At 38.8% G+C, this 20,926-nt stretch overlaps 1 protein-coding gene across 1 annotated transcript in view; it reads right to left on the bottom strand.

The window, feature by feature from the left end:
- LOC117409448 (G protein-coupled receptor kinase 4-like) overlaps positions 1–20,178 on the bottom strand; it is a 65,273-nt gene extending 45,095 nt beyond the window's left edge. The window contains exon 1 of the mRNA XM_034015528.3: positions 19,844–20,178. Within this exon, the coding sequence (XP_033871419.1) occupies positions 19,844–19,895 (52 nt within the window). The 5' untranslated portion in view covers positions 19,896–20,178. The remainder of the gene's footprint in view (positions 1–19,843) is intronic.
- Positions 20,179–20,926: the final 748 nt, after the last annotated feature.

The following is a 20,926-nucleotide window of genomic DNA, read 5'->3' as shown; positions in this document are numbered from 1 at the left end:
TAATGTTCCTCTGGGGCAAGAGCCAAATAATAAAATGTTCAGGTCTCACATTTCTTGTCCGGTGTTAACAGGGAGCAACAGCTAGCTAGCATTCAAAAAGCAGAACTGGCTTTCTAATGTCTTCGACTACCACTGACTGACTTCTGAGCTGCATTTATTGCACTCCTTAGGAGTAAGCCATAGTGAAATGTTACAGTTCAATTGCTATAGTAGGCGACCAAATTAGAAAGCAAAGGGCACTGGTTATAAGGTAAGCGGTTATGTGGAAAAAAAACAGCCTTGCTTTATACATATCCCAGTTTACAGGTGGTTTGCGTAACAAACAAGTAAGGTCACATTTCCAAGACCATAAATTAGCCTCGAGAGTAACTCGGTACTAGATTTATATCGAGATCTATTTTCCTTTCACCACACAGTCTTATGAATACTCTTCATGCTCATTCCGTTCTCCAAGCATCACATACTGCAATCCAGCTCTGTTGGCAAGAGATCAAATAATCTAGTCTCCTGTAAGGTTATGTGACAGTGCTACACTAGAACTACCAAGGCGGTCAATATGACCGTTTGTATTTTTAAATTCTATGGCAGATACAGGGCTGTGCATTTATGACGTAAGATGTCAAACTGCTGAGCAATGCTTAGAGTTACTGCAGAATTAATCTCAAAGTGAATCAAGAGAAGAAAAAGTTGTTGCCACTGTGATGAAACTGACACTGGTGAAGGAGTGGGTTTGTGATTGGCAAAAGACTTGAACAAAACAAGCCTGGTTGGAACTGTAAATAAAACAAAAGGAGAGAACTGCCACCATCTGCAGGAGACCTGCAAACAGAGCTGTACTCCACTACAATTCGGAAGCACTCAGACTGTACTCTAACCGTTGACAAGTGCAAGCCAAGAAAGAATGGAATTATGCTCAGCTCCCTTCATCTGTCAGTTACCATCGGGACTGGTGAAAAAAACGGAGACTGGAGCTTTACAATACAATGAAGTATGGAGTTGACATTTTAGACCAGATGGTTCGGAAATACTCGGTGAAAGCCCGGTCTCGCAGGTGGCCTATTCTTGTGTTTTACGGTCTCGCAGCCATCAACTCTTTTATTCTTTACAAGAAATAAACGGGCAAGAACAGAACAAGGAGCTATTATATATTACAGCTAGCCAAAGAACTTCAACAGAAACATTTTGAACAGAAGAGTGCAAAGCAGGTACCCACAGCTGAAGGAAGCGACCTCTGTGCCAGCCGCAAGCGACGGCAATGCCAGGTTGCCAAATGCAATAGTAACAAGACTCTTGATAGCAGTGCCCAATGTGCAAAGGCAGTGTGAGGATATGTGAGGATAAATGCACTGCATATGTGGAGAAACGCAACATCTGTGTGGATTGTGCAAACACTTAGGCTTCTTTGATAACATGCTGTGCTGTTATGATTTTATATAAAACCAATTTATGTTCAAATGTTCATTTATTTACAATGTTTTGGTTGTGCAGATGTTTTATATGAGGTGACTGAATAAACCTTGTATCCGATTGTTTGTCCTTTCATTATACACTTTATGTTGTTTTTAAAACCACAGTCAGATTGATCGTTCATGGTAGTTCTAAGTATGTATATAACTCTGGTAGTTCTGGTGTTAATGCCATTGCTTTGGTTATGAATTGGGCCCTCTCATCGCATCCTATGGTTTCTCATACCATTTCTATGCTGATGATGCTCAGATCTTCCTCTCCTTCCCCACCTCTGACTCCACCATCCCCTCCCTTATCTCTACCTGTCTGTCTGCTATTTCCTCTTGGATGCACTCGCATCACCTCAAATTCAACCTCTCTAAATCTGACCTCCTTTTCTTTCCCTCCTCCTCCCCCTCCTCTGATCTCTCTATCTCTGTTCCTCTGGAATCTACTACACTCTCTCCCTTTTCCTCTGCTAAGAACCTCGGAGTCACCCTGGACCCCTGCCTCTCTTATTCCCAGCACATCTCCACTCTGGCACGCACTTGCCGATTCTTCCTGAGCAACACCCGAAGAATCCGACCCTTCCTCACCAACTACGCTACCCAGCTCCTGGTCCAGGCCCTGGTACTCTCCCGCCTAGACTACTGCAACTCCCTCCTGGCTGGCCTCCCTGCGTCTGCCACCCGTCCGCTCCAGCTCATCCAGAACTCTGCTGCCCGCCTGGTGTTCTCTCTGCCTCGCTTCGCCCACGCTACTCCACTACTCCGCTCGCTCCACTGGCTCCCGATCACCGCTCACATCCAGTTCAAGACTCTTGTACTAGCCTACAGATGCCTTGACCAGACTGCACCCAGCTACCTCCAGACCCTCATCTCTCCCTACACCCCCACTCGACCTCTCCGCTCCGCCTGCACTAGAAGACTTGCTGTACCTCCTCTACGCTCCCCTGCCTCCAGAGTCCGCTCCTTCTCCACCCTCGTCCCGCAGTGGTGGAATGACCTTCCTACAGATGTCAGGACTGCCCAGTCCCTGACCACATTCCGGCGCCTCCTCAAGACTCACCTCTTCAGAAAGCACCTGTAGAACTCTGTTTTTCCCCTGGGACACATATCACCCTTCCTTAAATGCACTTTACTTGCTCTTATCTGCCCCCTATTTTACTGCATTTAATCCTGTACTTCAGAGTACTATAATCTGCCAAGTGTTTAATCTGTAGTATTTTGTATTTAAATTATATCCTGATGTAGCCATCACTGACACTGTTATCTGCTGTATTATTGAATTGTATTTTGTCACACTTGTACTTGCTTGAACCAAAGTCATTGTATTCATCACTGTATTTATCTTGCTCTTAATTGTATTATTACTTGCACTGTGATTCTTGAAATGTATTTGTTTATGACTAAGTCGCCCTGGATAAGGGCGTCTGCCAAGAAATAAATAATAGTAATAATAATAATAAATACTACATGCCGATTGGCTGCTGAGGACTTTTTACCGTACAGTTAAATAGTACAATGCACAGCGGAACTTATTTTTGCTGAAGCACATTTTGATTAATTAATTATCAATACATGACATATTAAACTCGTAATAAATACACATTGTTGTGAGAGGTCTTTTAAAGTCTGCGGGTTATTTTAACTATGCTTACGGAGCGACTGAGACCAGCACAGAGGTTTCATTCATTTTAATTAATTACAATAAATGGAACGTTGAAAACCTGTAGTTTAATGTTTACAACAAATATGACCTTGTTTGAGGGACTATTTTTTCTCCAAAGCTTTGTTGGTTGAAGTCACTCAGCTTTGCTTCATGCCTCCAACCAAACTACAGCCGTATGCCAATACAACACAACGCACTCCCTTTATTTTTATTTTAACTTGAGTCTCCAAATAAAGACACTACAAAACAATTACATGTTGACTTCTATAGTGCAGAAATATATTTTTTTTTTATCGGAAATGCCATATTAGCTAGAAGTAGCTTGTTTCCAAAGGCGTCCAAATTACAGCGGCCAATTACAATCACATACATACACAGGGCTTCTTCAAGAAATCATTACAAATACTGCTGCTTGATAAACACTTAAGTGTTCTGGCTAAAGCATTACTTATCCCAGCAAGCTAGATAAGTCAATCATCCATTCAACTACTGTATTTCATGTTTATAACACACAACACCAGTACCACCTTACAACTCTGTGTTTGCTGTTCTGTTTTCACTTCTGGCACAGTGTCTTCTCATAAAGGTTAGATATAGGGCTCTAAAGATTATTATGGACCCAGTATCTGATGGCGGGAGTGCTAGTCCTATTTCCCTGAAAGGATGGTGTCAACAGGATATGTATATTATAAAGGCTTACCCTTACTAATAATAATTAGAAGTGTAAACCTATCCCAGCCAGTGTCAATGCACATTGTAATTCCATCGTATGTGTTTTATTGTAATTTATACATCCAGACACCCAAGACATGTGAACACTTTTTAAAACGCAATGAACAAGTCATTTTATTCATCCTGAAATATGAGAGAGTTTGTCATTTTGCCAGGGCATGCACATTCAAATCTATGGCAGCTGTGTAGCAATTCTGCCTGGCTCTTGTCTCTCTCTCTGCCGGCACCTGTGGCAGCTCTGCTGTTATAGACCCTGTCATACTCCCTGCCAGCCACCCCAGAAGACCCTGTGTGCCCCATGAAGGCCCTTTATAGGACACTGGGTTTATATTGTTAGAGAAGAAGTCGGGTCTGCCTACAGAATCGCTTTCCAGATACCTGACTACATGTACATATACTACAACCAATGCTGTAAAGTACATGTGGTTGGGGTCTACAAATTTTATGTAGCACTTTGAACAGTTTGCAAGGCCACTCCGAGCATCTGGTCTTGAAATAAAACATACAAACAACTCTCTTAAGCATAAACTCATCCGTCAACCCTGGCAGTGGTACTGGTTTAATAAGCCCATTTCCTGCCCTGGCCAATTTAAATCAACCAATTTGTTTAATTGGGCCTGATAAATTCAAAATGCATCCATTTGAGATGCAACAAGGCTGACATACATCGGTAACCATGGAAACAGCAGAACAGAGCGTGAAGCTGGAATAAGGCAATGAGTTGGAAAACAAAGATTTTACTCTAGCAAAAAGTTCATGACTGCATCTGACAGAAAAAAAACAAAACAATATTGTATTAAGAATTCTACACTACTGTTGTAGGTGCCTAAAGCCTGGATTTTTCTCCAGCAATACTGATATGTTTTTTTTGTTTTTTAAGTAGCAAGTGCTGTATACCAATATAACTGATCATGCCAGTGTGAAAGGGGTTCAAGATTAATGCTAATCAGGGTCTGCGAAACTAGCCGATTGATACATCCCAACCTCTTAGTACCTTCTTTAGGTAACTTTTCTGTACGACCATATTACGTATTTCAAGGAACTAAGTCAATCAATTCCCCAATATTAAAAGACAATTCTTCTGAATTTACCCCCCTTAGGGGAAACAGAGACAAAACTCATTTTAAACTTGTCTATTATAAAGCGATCTCAAGCGTACTTCTTCCGAGAAAAGGTTAGAGGTTAAAATGACTGAAACTCTGTGTTGCCCGATATATTACACCGTATCTGCTGCCACTGTTTCTGTAGCCATTGTTATAACGTAATGTCCTCTTGAGTGAAAGTGGTATAAATCTAATAATCCATTATTATTGTAAAAATGCTGCTGCTGCATTATCGATTAAATTGCATACTGGCTTAATTCAAATACTGCACTGTCAAAAAAGAAACCAGTCTGTTTGAATTCCTCTTTACCAGTCCCAACAATGTCATTTAAAATGCTGAAAAAATAACATAACTAGGTTTATTCATCAGCATAGGTGAAAGGGGTTTGCAGTTTCACAGACAGCTCCATTCTCAGTTGCCTTGGCTATGTGTGGGAAACTATCTGGCTTGGCATTGGGACAGCACTTGGATTACCTACAAACTTTCATCTCATATTTCTCAGATGAATGGAACCATCTTTGTTCCTGAATTAATGAAGGATAAATCAATAATCCAAGTATTGTAAGACATGGATTTGGCTCTCGTATTTCAGTTCCTTATAAAACCAGTTTAACCACAAAAAATAATGAATAATCACATTCTCCTTAAAGAACTCAGTGTAAAAGCAGCCAATACATCATGTATTGCATGAATAACATGAACAGAAGTGAAATTTTACTTGTAAATATGTTTAGTGTACATTTTACAAGGGGCTCAAAAGGTTTCAGCACACAGAAGCTCAGCTTTTGGATTTTGATCTGTGCTTTTTAGACTTCAGCAGGTTATTTGTTTCTTAAACACACACACAGATGTATGTGGAAACAAAAATGGCTAATAAAAAGTTAATCTCTGCTCCAGAACCATACACAATTCATGTACTCCAAATCTCACACACTGTACACGCCAGGAAGCAGATTTTAAGATATGAAATTTTAATGCATTAAATAGCCCCATTCAAAACTATATAGGGCTATGGATATTTTCATGCATGAAAAATATGATATTATATTATATATTATATATTTTCACATTACTTAAAGATCTACCAAAAATCAATTGTGCCCACCAGTGGACTAATTCCAGTCCACATATCTGTACCAACCAATGTCATTAAAATCACCAACTAAATTATTGAATACATTACATGTACATTCCGGTCTAAGCAGTTAATCATACTTCTAAAACCATGACTCCTTCCCCTCCCAGCCCCACCATAAGCCTTCCCTCCTCCTCCTCCCAGCCTATGGTTATAATCAACCAGTGTAATACATTTGATGGGCTATCCAAGTAGGTCTCAAACATTTCCTCTTGCTGTTCTGCACATCTAAACATCCGTTTTGTGTACGAGGAGTGAACCCCGAGGGAAATTTACTGTAAATCAATGACACGTGGACAACATTACTGAGTGAATGCAAGGCAGAAAATTGCTTAATGATCTCATATGGAAGAACAATTCACCTATATTACTTTAAATCCTTCAGCTTGCAGCTCACACGCGAGAACGGGTGAAACACAGGCTCTGAGTCAAGGCATTTTTGTAAACGTTTTCCTGAGGATATGATATGATGCCGCTATGACTAAAAGTCTTTTAAAGCCGTGAAGTGAAGTAAAGGTTACTCCCTGGTGTTTTTTGGAAGAGAAACCAGTCATGTGACTCTGTGAATACCAGTCCTGCAAAGACACACTACACTGGTGGATCCCTGATGAGGCCAACTGTAGACTGGAGCTGCTAACCACATAATACCTGTCTAGAGCATCTATTTTCTAATACACTAATTATGAGCAGCACAGGACCTCCTTTAAAACAGTTGCACCCATTCAGTACGTTTACATGACAATGCGTTTTCCGAAAACTGAATCAGAAAACCGATTTTCTTAAAACGTCACTTTTCTGTGTTTACATGATTAACAATAGAAAACCTAAATTAGAATTCAACTGTATACATGAATTGAAGTTTTCGGAAAACGCAGGATATTTTCGCATGCAAAGTACTGTAGTAGCCCAAGTACGATTTGAACAGACCGGACATTTCTGCGATAGAATGGAAACCAATCCAATATAGTGCTTTATCGAAGTGTCAAGTCTTAAATTCAAAGATTACTATCCTATACCTCTATTCCCCACAATGTGCAATCAGCCTTTCCGACAGCTCATCCTGTTCTATATTACCGGTTTCTTTTGCAGACATTATTTTAAATTCTCACGTCATTTTAAAGCTGGAAAACATTTTGCTTCAGTATGGGCTATTAACAAATACAGACGTGCTCAAATTTTTTGGTACCCTTACAGCTCATTGAAATAATGCTTCATTCCTCCTGAAAAGTGATGAAATTAAAAGCTATTTTATCATGTATACTTGCATGCCTTTGGTATGTCATAGAATAAAGCAAAGAAGCTGTGAAAAGAGATGAATTATTGCTTATTCTACAAAGATATTCTAAAATGGCCTGGACACATTTGTTGGTACCCCTTAGAAAAGATAATAAATAATTGGATTATAGTGATATTTCAAACTAATTAGTTTCTTTAATTAGTATCACACATGTCTCCAATCTTGTAATCAGTCATTCAGCCTATTTAAATGGAGAAAAGTAGTCACTGTGCTGTTTGGTATCATTGTGTGCACCACACTGAACATGGACCAGAGAAAGCAAAGGAGAGAGTTGTCTGAGGAGATCAGAAAGAAAATAATAGACAAGCATGGTAAAGGTAAAGGCTACAAGACCATCTCCAAGCAGCTTGATGTTCCTGTGACAACAGTTGCAAATATTATTAAGAAGTTTAAGGTCCATGGAACTGTAGCCAACCTCCCTGGGCGCGGCCGCAAGAGGAAAATCGACCCCAGATTGAACAGAAGGATAGTGCGAATGGTAGAAAAAGAACCAAGGATAACTGCCAAAGAGATACAAGCTGAACTCCAAGGTGAAGGTACGTCAGTTTCTGATCGCACCATCCGTCGCTTTTTGAGCGAAAGTGGGCTCCATGGAAGAAGACCCAGGAGGACTCCACTTTTGAAAGAAAAACATAAAAAAGCCAGACTGGAATTTGCTAAAATGCATATTGACAAGCCACAATCCTTCTGGGAGAATGTCCTCTGGACAGATGAGTCAAAACTGGAGCTTTTTGGCAAGTCACATCAGCTCTATGTTCACAGACGAAAAAATGAAGCTTTCAAAGAAAAGAACACCATACCTACAGTGAAACATGGAGGAGGCTCAGTTATGTTTTGGGGCTGCTTTGCTGCGCCTGGCACAGGGTGCCTTGAATCTGTGCAGGGCACAATGAAATCTCAAGACTATCAAGGCATTTACTGCCCAGTGTCAGAAAGCTCTGTCTCAGTCGCAGGACATGGGTCCTCCAACAGGATAATGACCCAAAACACACAGCTAAAAGCACCCAAGAATGGATAAGAACAAAACATTGGACTATTCTGAAGTGGCCTTCTATGAGTCCTGATCTGAATCCTATCGAACATCTATGGAAAGAGCTGAAACTTGCAGTCTGGAGAAGGCACCCATCAAACCTGAGACAGCTGGAGCAGTTTGCTCAGGAAGAGTGGGCCAAACTACCTGTTAACAGGTGCAGAAGTCTCATTGAGAGCTACAGAAAACGTTTGATTGCAGTGATTGCCTCTAAAGGTTGTGCAACAAAATATTAGGTTAAGGGTCCCATCATTTTTGTCCATGCCATTTTCATTTGTTTTATTATTTACAATATTATGTTGAATAAAAAAATCAAAAGCAAAGTCTGATTTCTATTAAATATGGAATAAACAATGGTGGATGCCAATTACTTTTCTCAGTTTCAAGTTATTTCAGAGAAAATTGTGCATTCTTCGTTTTTTGTGGAGGGGTACCAACAAATTTGAGCACGTCTGTACATATAGACTTTAACAAATGTATTACTTTATCCATAACTAGACAAATGGATGCATGCAGACTGACTACATATTATTATTATTTTCTCTGTTTTTTAAAACCACGTGCAGGAATGAAGGTCAGAGTTTGCACCTGTGCAGTACGCTATCGGAATAAGTTTTCCGAAAAGTGTGTTTACAGGATAGACATTTTGTTAGTTTTCAGAATTTAAATCGGAGATTTCTAGGTGCTGTTTTCCGAAAACTGACTTTCGGAATATTCCAATACATTTTCCAAAAACTGTGTTTACATGACTTTTGATATCGGAATTAGTTTTCCGAAAAATATCGGAATTCTTATGCTCATGTAAACGCACTGAATGTCCACATGAGATTTAACCTTTTCCCCCCCCCCTCAAAAGGCAATACATGACTTTTCCAGTTTTATGATGTAAAGCCGATATGATATGTATTTGTTCTAATACAGCCACTTACACAGAAAGTACACTATTTGTATTTGCAAACTGATTCAAGGCAAGTCACTCAAAATAAGGAGGAAAGGAATTTCACGTATATTGGGGATCACAACTGATGCAATATCATACCTGTTTCCAAGACCTGTCTAAAGTACACTGCAGACAGTACAACAGTAAGCATAATGATGTGGGACAAACTAATGCCTTCACTGTCTTTAGTGTTTAGTATGGTCAAACCCAATACAAAATAGTTCATGGTTCATAGGTCTACAAAACTGCTAAACCAGTTGTGATGAAACTTGATTCTTCCGCACAGTGAATCTAGGGGTATCTGGAGGCACTACATTTTTAGGAGCATTGTATTTGTGTAAAATGCTTTTTGTTTAATGCAATTGTATATTTTCCCCCTCAATAAAGAGTCACATGAGCAAAAGCACATGCAGGCATAAGATGCATGACAAGTGAGGTCCTAACTTGTGATATTAGTAATTACAGCAGTGCTCACCAGTTTTACAAACACATACTTGTGGTTTTTAAAATACTGATCATGCTGCCTTCCAATGAAAAGGTTCTGTGTTTAAGAAAAACAAGTTGTAGAAATTGTTACAGCTAAGGTAAATTGCATGATAAAAGCTAAATGGTTGCATTACCACATGTGGCTTGTCTTCTAAAGCAAATGTGTATTAAAGAAATGATACAATACAAAAGAATAACAAGTGTGCAGTTTTGGAGGATGAACGCTTCATCCAACCTTAAACATTAACCACTTGCATTATATATGTACAGTGCCTTACAAAAGTATTCACGGTACGGTGACATTGGTTTTATGTTGGGAAATATTTTTAAGAAAAATAAAAAACTGAAATATCATGCTTGCATAAGTATTCAACCCCTGTGCTGTGGAAGCTCCCAGTTTACACCGATGAAAGAAATTGCCCTAATGAGGACACAATTACCTCACCATTGGCCTCCACCTGTGAACCATTAAAGTTGCTGTCACATTTTCTGGATAAAAACCCCACTGTTGAAGGATCATTGGTCAGGCTGTGAATCTGAAGGAAAATGAAGACCAAAGAGCATTCTACAGAAGTTAGAGATAAAGTAATACAAATGCATAGATTAGGGAAAGGGTACAAAATAATATCCAAGTGTTTGGATATCCCAGTGAGCACAGTTGGATCAATAATCAGGAAGTGGAAGCTGCATCACACCACCCAGGCACTGCCAAGAAAAGGCCGTCCCTCAAAACTCAGCGCTCAAACAAGAAGGAGACTTGTGAGAGAAGCCACAGAGAGGCCAACAATCACTTTGAAGGAGCTACAGAGTTCAGTGGCTGGGAGTGGACTAATGGTGCACCAGTCAACCATATCAAGAGCTCTGCATAACACTGGCCTGTATGGGAGGGTGGCAAGAAAGCACATCTGGAGTTTGCCAGAAAGCATGAGAATGACCCAGCTGCAATGTAGGAAAAGGTTTTGTGGTCAGATGAGACCAAGATAGAGCTTTTGGCCAAAACTCAAAGCGCTATGTGTGGCGCAAACCTAACACTGCCCATGCCTCAAGACACACCATCCCTACAGTGATGTATGGTGGTGGCAGCATCATGCTGTGGGGATGCTTCTCATCAGCAGGGACTGGGCATCTTGTTAAAATTGAAGGAAGAATGGATGGAGCAAAATACTGCAAGAGAACCTGCTTCAGTTTGCTAAAAAACTGAAACTTGGGAGGAAATTCACCTTTCAGCAGGACAATGATCCCAAGCACAAGGCCAAAGCAACATTGGAGTGGCTCAAGAACAAAAAGGTGAATGTCCTACAGTGGCCCAGTCAAAGTCCTGATGTCAATCCCATTGAGAATCTGTGGCACTATTTGAAAATTGCAGTCCACAAGCGTCGTCCAACCAACCTGAACAACCTGGAGCAAATCTGCCAAGACGAATGCGCCAAAATCACTGTGTGCAAAGCTGGTACATACTTACCCTAAAAGACTTAAAGCTGTTATTGCAGCAAAAGGTGGCTCTACCAAATATTAATATGTGGGGGTTGAATACTTATGCAAGCAAGATATTTCAGTTTTTTTTTTTTTTTTTTTTTAATATTTCCCAACATAAAACCAATGTCACCTTACAATAATTGATTTTGAGTTTCAGTGTTTTAAAATAAAATATCAAACAGAACGAAATGTCAATGTACCATTTGTAATTCAGTAATATGAGAGAATTGGTCAGGGGTCTGAATACTTTTGCAAGGCACTGTATATTGTATATTTTATATATATATATATATATATATATATATATATATATATATATATATATATATATATATACACACACACACACACACACACACACTAATGCTAATCCACTGATAAGATAACTCCAGCTTTGATAGCACTGAACACGCTTTAAGAAATCAGTTTTATTTGCTTTGCTAGGTACAGTTTAACTGGCCCAGTCAACAATACCGGCATAGCCTTATACTGTAAACAACAGCCAGTAGTTAGGACGATAATGCATGTGTACAGTTTAAAATTATGTAACCTTTGTTCAAATCCTTAAATCTACAAAAGTGTAAGGGAGGGGGGTCACTGTGTGATAACCCAAAGAGTTCTTAGCAACTCTCATTCAACAAGTCATGGACTAATCCCAAGGGAAATTTAAACTTGCATTAACAATCCGTTAGGAGTGATGACAAGACACCAGAATGCTAGTCTAAACCCTTTATAGAGCAGTTCATGTATTTACATCTTCTGCGGAGTCAAAAGCATTTTGAAATCAGACCAATTAATTAACATGCATCAGACCGAGATGAAAGTGGGTTTAACTGGATCTCCGTGAAGCCCAGTTAGGAATGCAAGCAGGTAGAAATCAGCATCTCTAAATCAAGCCAAATGTAAAGTAAGTTACTGGGGGTTTAGCTAGACGGATGGGAAAAAAGCAGCAATCCATTTCTGTATTAGAACCCATCAGTCAACAATAAGTAAATATTTTTAGTTAATGCGCTGGGTTACTCAAGCACCTTGCAATATTCTGTATGGTAGAACCAGTATGAGGGAAAATGAAAGGCCATATAAAAACAGACGGCCATCTGTGTAGTATTTAAACTTGCAGTACGTCTTTCGCGTGGCATGACTTCTGATATACATGTAGTTGTTTACATTTAATGTTTGTATTCACTTCATTCTGACTTAAAATATAATCTAATAGACACATTCGCATCATATGAATCTTATTGTAACCAGTTACAAAATAACTCACCTGGATCAGTATGACACCCGCTAGACTTTTAAAGTTTAAAGTCCAAATGCAGCAGCATGCAAGTGATTGCTGTTTGTAAAGACTAAGCCACAATGACGAAAACGAAGACAGCACTTACAGACAGAAAGACAATGAAAAAAAATCAAAATTCCAATATTTCTAGTTATCCCCTTAACAAGCCTCACAAATTCCTGTTTAGAAACAAGATAGAATTGAGATTAACTTTCGCAATAGTTTAATTGTCACCCACTCAAGGTTGTGGAGTGGACATCAGGTTGTATTGTACAGCACCCTATGCAATACTCAAAATATTTCATATCACACAAGAGTGCCATTTATTAAATCTGAAAATACAGCCCATATTTAGTAAATTAGCTGCGTACAGTTACTGTTCTAATGTGGTCCACAAATGGTAAAAAAAAGAAGAGGATGATAGTTCAAGTCAGGCCAGCTGTGTCACAGGGTTTAAATGTTTTCTCTCAAACACTTTACTATTAAGTAAATCAACTGAGTGAGAATTTAAAAAGATAGGATAATTACTTTTTTTTTTCTTTTTAAATAAATAAAATTAAAAAAACAAAGTCATTAATCTTTACTCTGGAGGCCCAGCACAAACCACCACTTGTTCTTTGGTGAAATACATATAAACACATCAGGAATTCATAATGTTCCTGTTTAAATAATAGAAATGAACAAAGAATTATTAATTTGAGGGTTACCGTTTATATCAGGGGTGATGAACCCATGTTCCTGGAGGGCCAGTGTCCCTCCTGGTTTTTGTTCCAACTGTGTCCTAAATTACTTAGACCAATAATTGGTAATAATTGGTTCAATTAAATAATTTAGGGCACAGTAAGAACAGAAACCAGGAGGGACACAGGCCCATCCAGGACCAGGATTGGACACCATTGCTGTACACCTTCATACAGACTGTTCCCCCAAAACCTCCATCCACTGGCACAATAATTTGCAAGCACACATGCTAGTCAAGCACCCTCCAGTGGTTTTATTTTCTAGCTCTCTAAACAATGGTGATTGAGCAGTTGTTTAAAACTACTGTAACAAAAACATGGAAACGCTGTCTTGTTCAAACCATCAAATTTGTCCTGCAGCGCTTTTTTTTTTTTATTAAATCTGACCCATAACGTGAAAATGTAACAGTTTAATGATGTGGGTCATGAGATATTTGGATTACATTTCCTTTTTTCTGTTATGCGTTTAATAAAAATGAAACTAATACAGCCCAGCACATTACGCCCAAAAAGCAATTCTAATGAAACAGATGTCTACTGTTCAGAAACTGGAAGTAATGAGTGATAACTCAACGACTTTCATATTTTACTAGTCTGGAAAAATGTAAATATTAGGTACAATACAAACATCGACAAAATGTACTTACACAGTACTTAACATATGCTTTCTGACAAATTAACTGGAGCATTACCAAACTATTTACAGTGCGATCTTTACAAGAACATTCTCTTCAAAATGTTCACTGGGTAACCTCCTTATAAACTGTGAATACTGCTGGGCGGGACAAACGCAGATAGTGAAGCTAATGCATCCAGGATCTTATCTAGCAGATCAAAGTACATCACTCCCAGTAAACAAGATAATTGTACTGTAATGTTTCCATAATGCGTTTTCAATGTTCTAATTGCTACACAGGAAGACTCAAAAATCACTAAGGGCCAACACACATATACTGCTGAAAACGGTATCATTCATGTAGTCTATCTGATCAGCACAGCAGCCGGCTAGGTGTCCCCATTTATTATTCCTTTCTTTTTTTAACTGTTTTGTTAATTTCCTGTGGCTTCTCTGTGCTACTGCAGTATAAGTGCTCATCAAAGGAACCCAAAATAAAGTCTGCGTGTTATACAATACAAAGCAATCACCACATTTGCATTTTGCATTGTGTTGATCATTAAAATACAGCTTTTGAAGCTATAAAAAACAAATACATTAGAGTTCTTGCCTAAATTATTCATGTAGCTAAATAAAAAAAAAGCATCTCTGATTCTCTCATTGACTAATAAAAGCAGTCCCTTTACTTCCTCTCGAGTTGATACTATTTAATAAGAACGCCCTTCCTTCAGCACGCTGCTAAAATGTACATTTCTTTAAATTAGCATCTCTATGTTTCATCAGGGCACTCTCAACCTTTTCCAAACAGCACATTACATGAATGTGTCCCAGAATCCTATTTGCATGCATTGTCAGAACACATGCATGCTTTATCACTGAATATTGTACAACTCAGCAATCCTCTGCATCTATTTAGACAAGCTAATTAGTCTAACTAAAGACTTACGGTTATAATGCTTGTGGTTTCCTGTTGCTATCAATCTTATTTTGAATATGTCGGGACAAATATTTTAGGGGTGCAACACAGAGGTGATAAAACCACAGAACAAAGTGGACCGCTACTAAGTACTTTATGCCTTTGAGGTCGCTCAGCTAGCCCATGGAGATAGGTAACATTTTCTCTTCCACCCTGCTAAAGAACAAAAGACCCGGTTTGAACAAAGTCCTGCACTAAGAAGAAGAAGAAGAAGAAGAAGAAGAAGAAGAAGAAGAAGAAGAAGAAGAAGAAGAAGAAGAAGAAGAAGAAGAAGAAGAAGAAGAAGAAGAAGAAGAAGAAGAAGAAGAAGAAGAAGAAGAAGAAGAAGAAGAAGAAGAAGAAGAAGAAGAAGAAGAAGAAGAAGAAGAACAACAACAACAACAACAACAACAACAACAACAACAACAACAACAACAAATTTAAATATAGCACCAGTCACATTGTACCTTGGACATTTTGATTGTATAGCACCTTGGTTCAGTGTCCCAAGGTGCTATACAATCAAAATGTCCAAGGTACAAATTAATTTATAAACTTTGTAAACTTAAATACAAACAGGATAAAAGCAGAATTTTCCAAATACATTGATAAACAGTGTAAGCATAAAAAACAAGATAACAAATCTCAGTTCATATTTCAAAACCTAGGAAGCCTAAGTAGAGAAGACAGATGAAAAAAGGTGCATTTTGAGAGAAGTTTTAAACTCAGAAACTGAAGTACAATTTCAAATGCAGCTGGGCAGAGAGTAGGGGCAATGCAACTAAGAGTAATACGCTTTGGTGAAATGCATTTAAATAGTCCAGAATTGGAAGACCGAAGTTGTCTCCCAGGGATGTATGGGCTAAGAAGGTATTTGTTCACACTTTACACAAAACGTACCGAGTACAATGGACCCAGTGTGAACAGCCTAAGAACAGTGCTGCTTGCAAGTGAAGCAAGAGTCCACAGCATGTAGAAGAGAATCTCCATGCATGGTTAAGTGTTCCTAAAGAAACAGACTTCAATCAGGTATCAGTATTAATAGAAACGCACCTAAGTGAGATTTCAGTACTTTCAAAATGTGTCACTGTAACAAAGAAATCTAAGTTCCACACGCAAGTTCATAACCCCTCAGCTCCAAGCTAGTGCCACTGGAACCACACCCTGTCACTGATTACTCTAGATCAGGGGTGCCCAATCCTGGTCCTGGAGGGCCGATGTCCCTCCTGGCTTTTGTTGCAATTGTGCCCTAAATTACTTAATTGGACCAATCAAGCCCTTATTAGAAGCTTAATTGGTCCAATTAATCAATTTAGTGTACAGTTTGAACAAAAACCAGGAGGGCATCGGCCCTCCAGGACCAGGATTGGGCACCCCTGCTCTAGATCTAACCCCAGACAATGCAAAATTGAAGAATAACGCCAGTTCGGTTAGGACTATGTGGTACTTTAGCCTCACCAAAGTGGCCATAAGCAATGCTCAAATGCATGACAAATGCAACTTCAAAAATCCAAAATCTGCAGATACTATCCAAAAAGTTATTTTGGCCTAAACTGAGACCAAAAGTGATTCTCACAATTTAGAAGAGTGGTCCCTAAGGTTCTTACAGCAATACTAACATTTTAGGACCCACATCCCTTACAGCAGGGGTGTCAAACTCAGTTCCTGGAGGGCCGCTGTGTCTACTGGCTTTCGTTTCACCCGAGCTCTCAATTGCTTAATTGGTCTAATTATTTGATTAACTGGATACATTTAACACTTCTCTTCAGGCCTCAAAATGTTTCATAGGTAGTGTACCTTGAGGAGAGTGTTTTTTTAAAACCATCAACTGTAAAAGACCTTGAAAAATATTAAATATGTCAAATTCAACAAATAATTAGATAAATTATGTTAATTGAGAGCTTAAGTTGGAATGAAAACCAGAAGACCCTGCGGCCTTCAAGGACTGGAGTTTGACACCCCTGCCTTACAGGGTAAAGGGTTGGGCTGAATTTCAAATAAAACTCATCACTTACCCCTCGTCTGGCAACTTGCTAGAAGTGAGTTAGCCTCTCCTGGTATTTTTTTTTTCTCGAAAGCCCTATTCATTATGAGTCGAAAGAGGTGCTACACATGATATTAGCATCTAACTTGAGCCCAGGGTGATTTTTCTGGTCAGGGTCACTTTTTCACTTTAGGTTGACCTTTGCCAGGTCACAGCTCGAAGGGGAAATTAAATAAAAGAAAAAAAGATTAGCATTTCTGAACTCATCGGGCCTCAAAACCCCCATGTGAATTTTTCTAGCAAAATCTGAGACGGTCGGGCAACGGTCTGGTTGAGTTCGTATGGGATGACCCTGCATTTTTTCTCTACTGTGTATGAATAAAACTAACAAGTGATTGGTCATACCTGTTGGATGATTTGGACCACATGTGGTTATAAAGGGCTTGATTTGCATAGTCAAAGAGCAGCCTAAAGTAAAGAGACTATCTAATATACAGTGCAGAATACATTGGGCTGTCCAGTCTTCAGACCCGAGAAATTAGCGGTTGCCCATTTATCCCATGGGGTGTCACACTGCATTCTGATAGAGAGAATTACAATGATAGATCAAATGATAACTAATATAACATTAGTCCTACCCAAATGTTTTGGATTCATGACCATTACATTGGGAGCATTGGAGCAGGAAAGCTAAGAAAATGGTCTGTTTTTTCTATCCTGGATGACCCTTCTTTGATATGTAGACAAGCAGCCAGTTGCCTAACACACAGTGACATCCATTACTAAGCACCTAGTTGATAATTTGACACTGGCTTTTAACATACATATAGTTAATGGGGTTGTCATGTATATGCATTAACAATACTGGTCATCACTAAACCCCAGCACCTTGCCATTTACTGTTTAGATCAATATTGTTTGTGGAGGGTGTTTCTTGACATGCGAATACTACAATAATACTACAATATTACTTATAGTAAACTTTTCTAATGATTATACTGTGAATAAAGCCGAGTTCTGGTACTATAGGTCCAATTCAATTTTCCTTGGAAAAACATGATAGTGTGCATTTAGCTGGCAGCACAGAATGTCACACACAGAAAGTATACAACAGACTTTTGAGGTTTTTGCATTTGCACTGACCACTACTGAAAACAGAAGGCCTATATAACTGCAGAATAAACTAAAATCCACCTGATTAATCTTTCACTGGAGATATCGATACTTCAGAGTAACCACACCCGCAATGTAGGACAATATGTAAACCCATCCTTATTTTTAATTTACAGGTGTTCATTAAAGTGTGTTTTTTATGGACACTTGTACGCTCCCTGTGTTGCCATACAGACACTTTCTCCCTGTATAGTTTTCAAGACATACCTACGCTACTTGAAGCCATGCCCCCTCACTTTTTGACAAAAGAAACATGTTTTCAGCCAGGGAAAGGCGCTTGTATATCTGTTCCGGTTACACTCTGTGTATAGTTTTAGTTCGTGAGATGTTAGTTCGAAATAAATGACACCCTCCCCCTCCCCTGACAAGCTTCCGTCGGCTCTGTGAAAGACCAAGCGTCATTTCTTTCAAGGCTGAGGCTACCTGCATTTAAGAAAAGGCAAAATCGTTAATGAAGAATGTAAAACTAGGCAGCAACGTTTTAAGCTAAGAGATGGGGAAGTGAGTGAAACTTTAAAACAACGATGTTGTCTTAAGAAAAAAATAAACGCTTATAAACAAACAATCAATTGAAACAAAAATCCACTTTTAAAAGGAGTCAAGAGCCGCGACATACATTACTGTACAATACAATACTGAGTGTGTAGTTAAAGGTTACGTGCATTTAAAATAAAACAACGTATAGCTACTCTTCAACAGATCTGAGTGAACAAACACCTTCGAACATTCATTGCACTTCGTTTTGAATGCAAACATACCACACGCCTTGCTTATATATCAGAGCTGGATTGTAACACTGTAGCACAACATTAATAAAATACAGCTGCAAATGCAATCTGTCCGTTTGAGAGACAGTGTGCTTCACCGCCCTAAGTCACCATCCTTCTGAATGTTTTGCACTACATTACTCGGTTACAATAGAAGTAACTTTATTCTGTGAAACAAGCGTTAATTGTAACCGTAAACATACACGGTATATTTAAACGTTTGCGCTACAATTATGATGTGCATATTACTATAACAATTCTACGTGGTTTTTTTTGGTTTGTTTGTTTTTACCAGTTTATTTATTTTTAAAATTTCCACTATGTACTAAGAGCCGGGGGCTACAGTTTAGCTCCATTCCATGGTAAAGATCATCGAGCTGGGGGTATATGCAGCAGCTTCTCCTCCCGCAATCTTCAGGAGGCCTTTGGTGCAGATCTTGAAGATTATTTCGAAAGGCTGGCGAGGTCTACAGGTTTTATTTTACATTTTACTCCTTTACGTTAAAAGCAATACATGTTTGCGCCATATACTGACATATTGTGCTCTGCTGTAATAATTAGCCTACAATACATGTCAATTTAATAATTAAACCTCCAGCATCGAATAAAGCATGAACATTATATCGTTACTTTCAACTTTTACATTTTTAAACGCAATTTTTATTTAAAACAGCTGTTGCATATTAATTGCAGACATGCAATCCACCACACACACAACCATCCGTTTTGCATTTTTATCATGATTAGTTCACTATTGCATGCATACGGTAGGCTATACTTCTCGCATGGCACATATTAATGATCTTCCATTTGTGCAATCTTGCATTTTATTTTTTATTTATTTATTTTTTTTCTTATGCTACTGCCACTGGTGTTTTTTTTAGGCTAGGGTAAACAAACCAAAAAGCACTGCGTATACCCCATGCCGTTCAGACCATGATAAGAAGCTGCAGACAATGTCTTTGTTGTGGTGTTGTATTTTTTTTCACGTGAATTTCTCTGTCTCGCTTACCTTCTCTGGCTTTCAGCAGCACAGTGTTGGCCACGATGTTTTCAATCTCCATGATCAATATTGGGGTTCCATGCAGACCTGGTGCATTTCACTTAGTAATAGGAAAGATGAAGGTGGTGGCGGCGATGATGATGACGATCAACGTAAACAGTGATCTGGCACATATCAGGTTAATTATACCTCTCCTCCATTCCTTGATGTTTAAAACCCCCACCTTTTAGCACTCCTTGAACGTCCACTGCCCTTTTTAGCATGCAATGCCTTGCCTTCTTCCTGCTTTGCCCACTCCCTCACCCAGAGAGGCAGCCCCCAGTGGGAGGGATCATCATCTTCAAACCACACAGTGTACCGCTCAGTAAAACCCACAAACAACTCACATATCATTATCACAAGAAACACTGCTTTTTGTCAGAGGCACGATCGGTGTCGGTTGGGTTTTATATCTAAAAACATATAGGTTATTTTAGTAAAACTCCTGTATGAAGCTACCTTATTCAGAAAGTAGCCTGCTGTTGAATACTTACTAATACTGCAGCAACTTAGCAGGATGGTTGAGAGCCTACTTCAAAATAGCCATAATAATACATTTGGCCAATTTTGATCAGGTTTACTGTTTTAGTTTTGAAGCATGCAACCTAGGGTTAAATAAAATGTTTAAGTTTTGAGAACTTATTTTTTATTGGTATAATTAGTAATGCTGCATTGACATTATTATTATTATTATTATTATTATTATTATTATTATTATTATTATTATTATTAATTACCATACAGTAGACCTGGGAACTATAGCCATGTATTTGTAGTAACAAACTGCAATGATCATTCATTAAGTACAGGATCACCACGAATACAACTTTTTTGGTGTCAAGACTTAGTGCTAAAGCAGACGTAAAGTGTATTCAAAGAAATTGATCAAAATCAAGTTGAGATTTTAATGAACTGGACAGGAACATCACAAAGCCAAGACAGGTTCCACAGGGTCAAAATAAACAAGAAGCAGCTAAAATATGTAGGACCCCTCACATTAAAATAAAAAAAATATTTCCACAGATCCTCTCAAATGTGCCGTTTTTAACCTTT

This window comes from Acipenser ruthenus, chromosome 2, assembly GCF_902713425.1.
Source record: "Acipenser ruthenus chromosome 2, fAciRut3.2 maternal haplotype, whole genome shotgun sequence".
NCBI classification, from domain to species: Eukaryota; Metazoa; Chordata; class Actinopteri; order Acipenseriformes; family Acipenseridae; genus Acipenser; species Acipenser ruthenus.
This window is presented reverse-complemented; position numbering and strand designations above follow the sequence as displayed.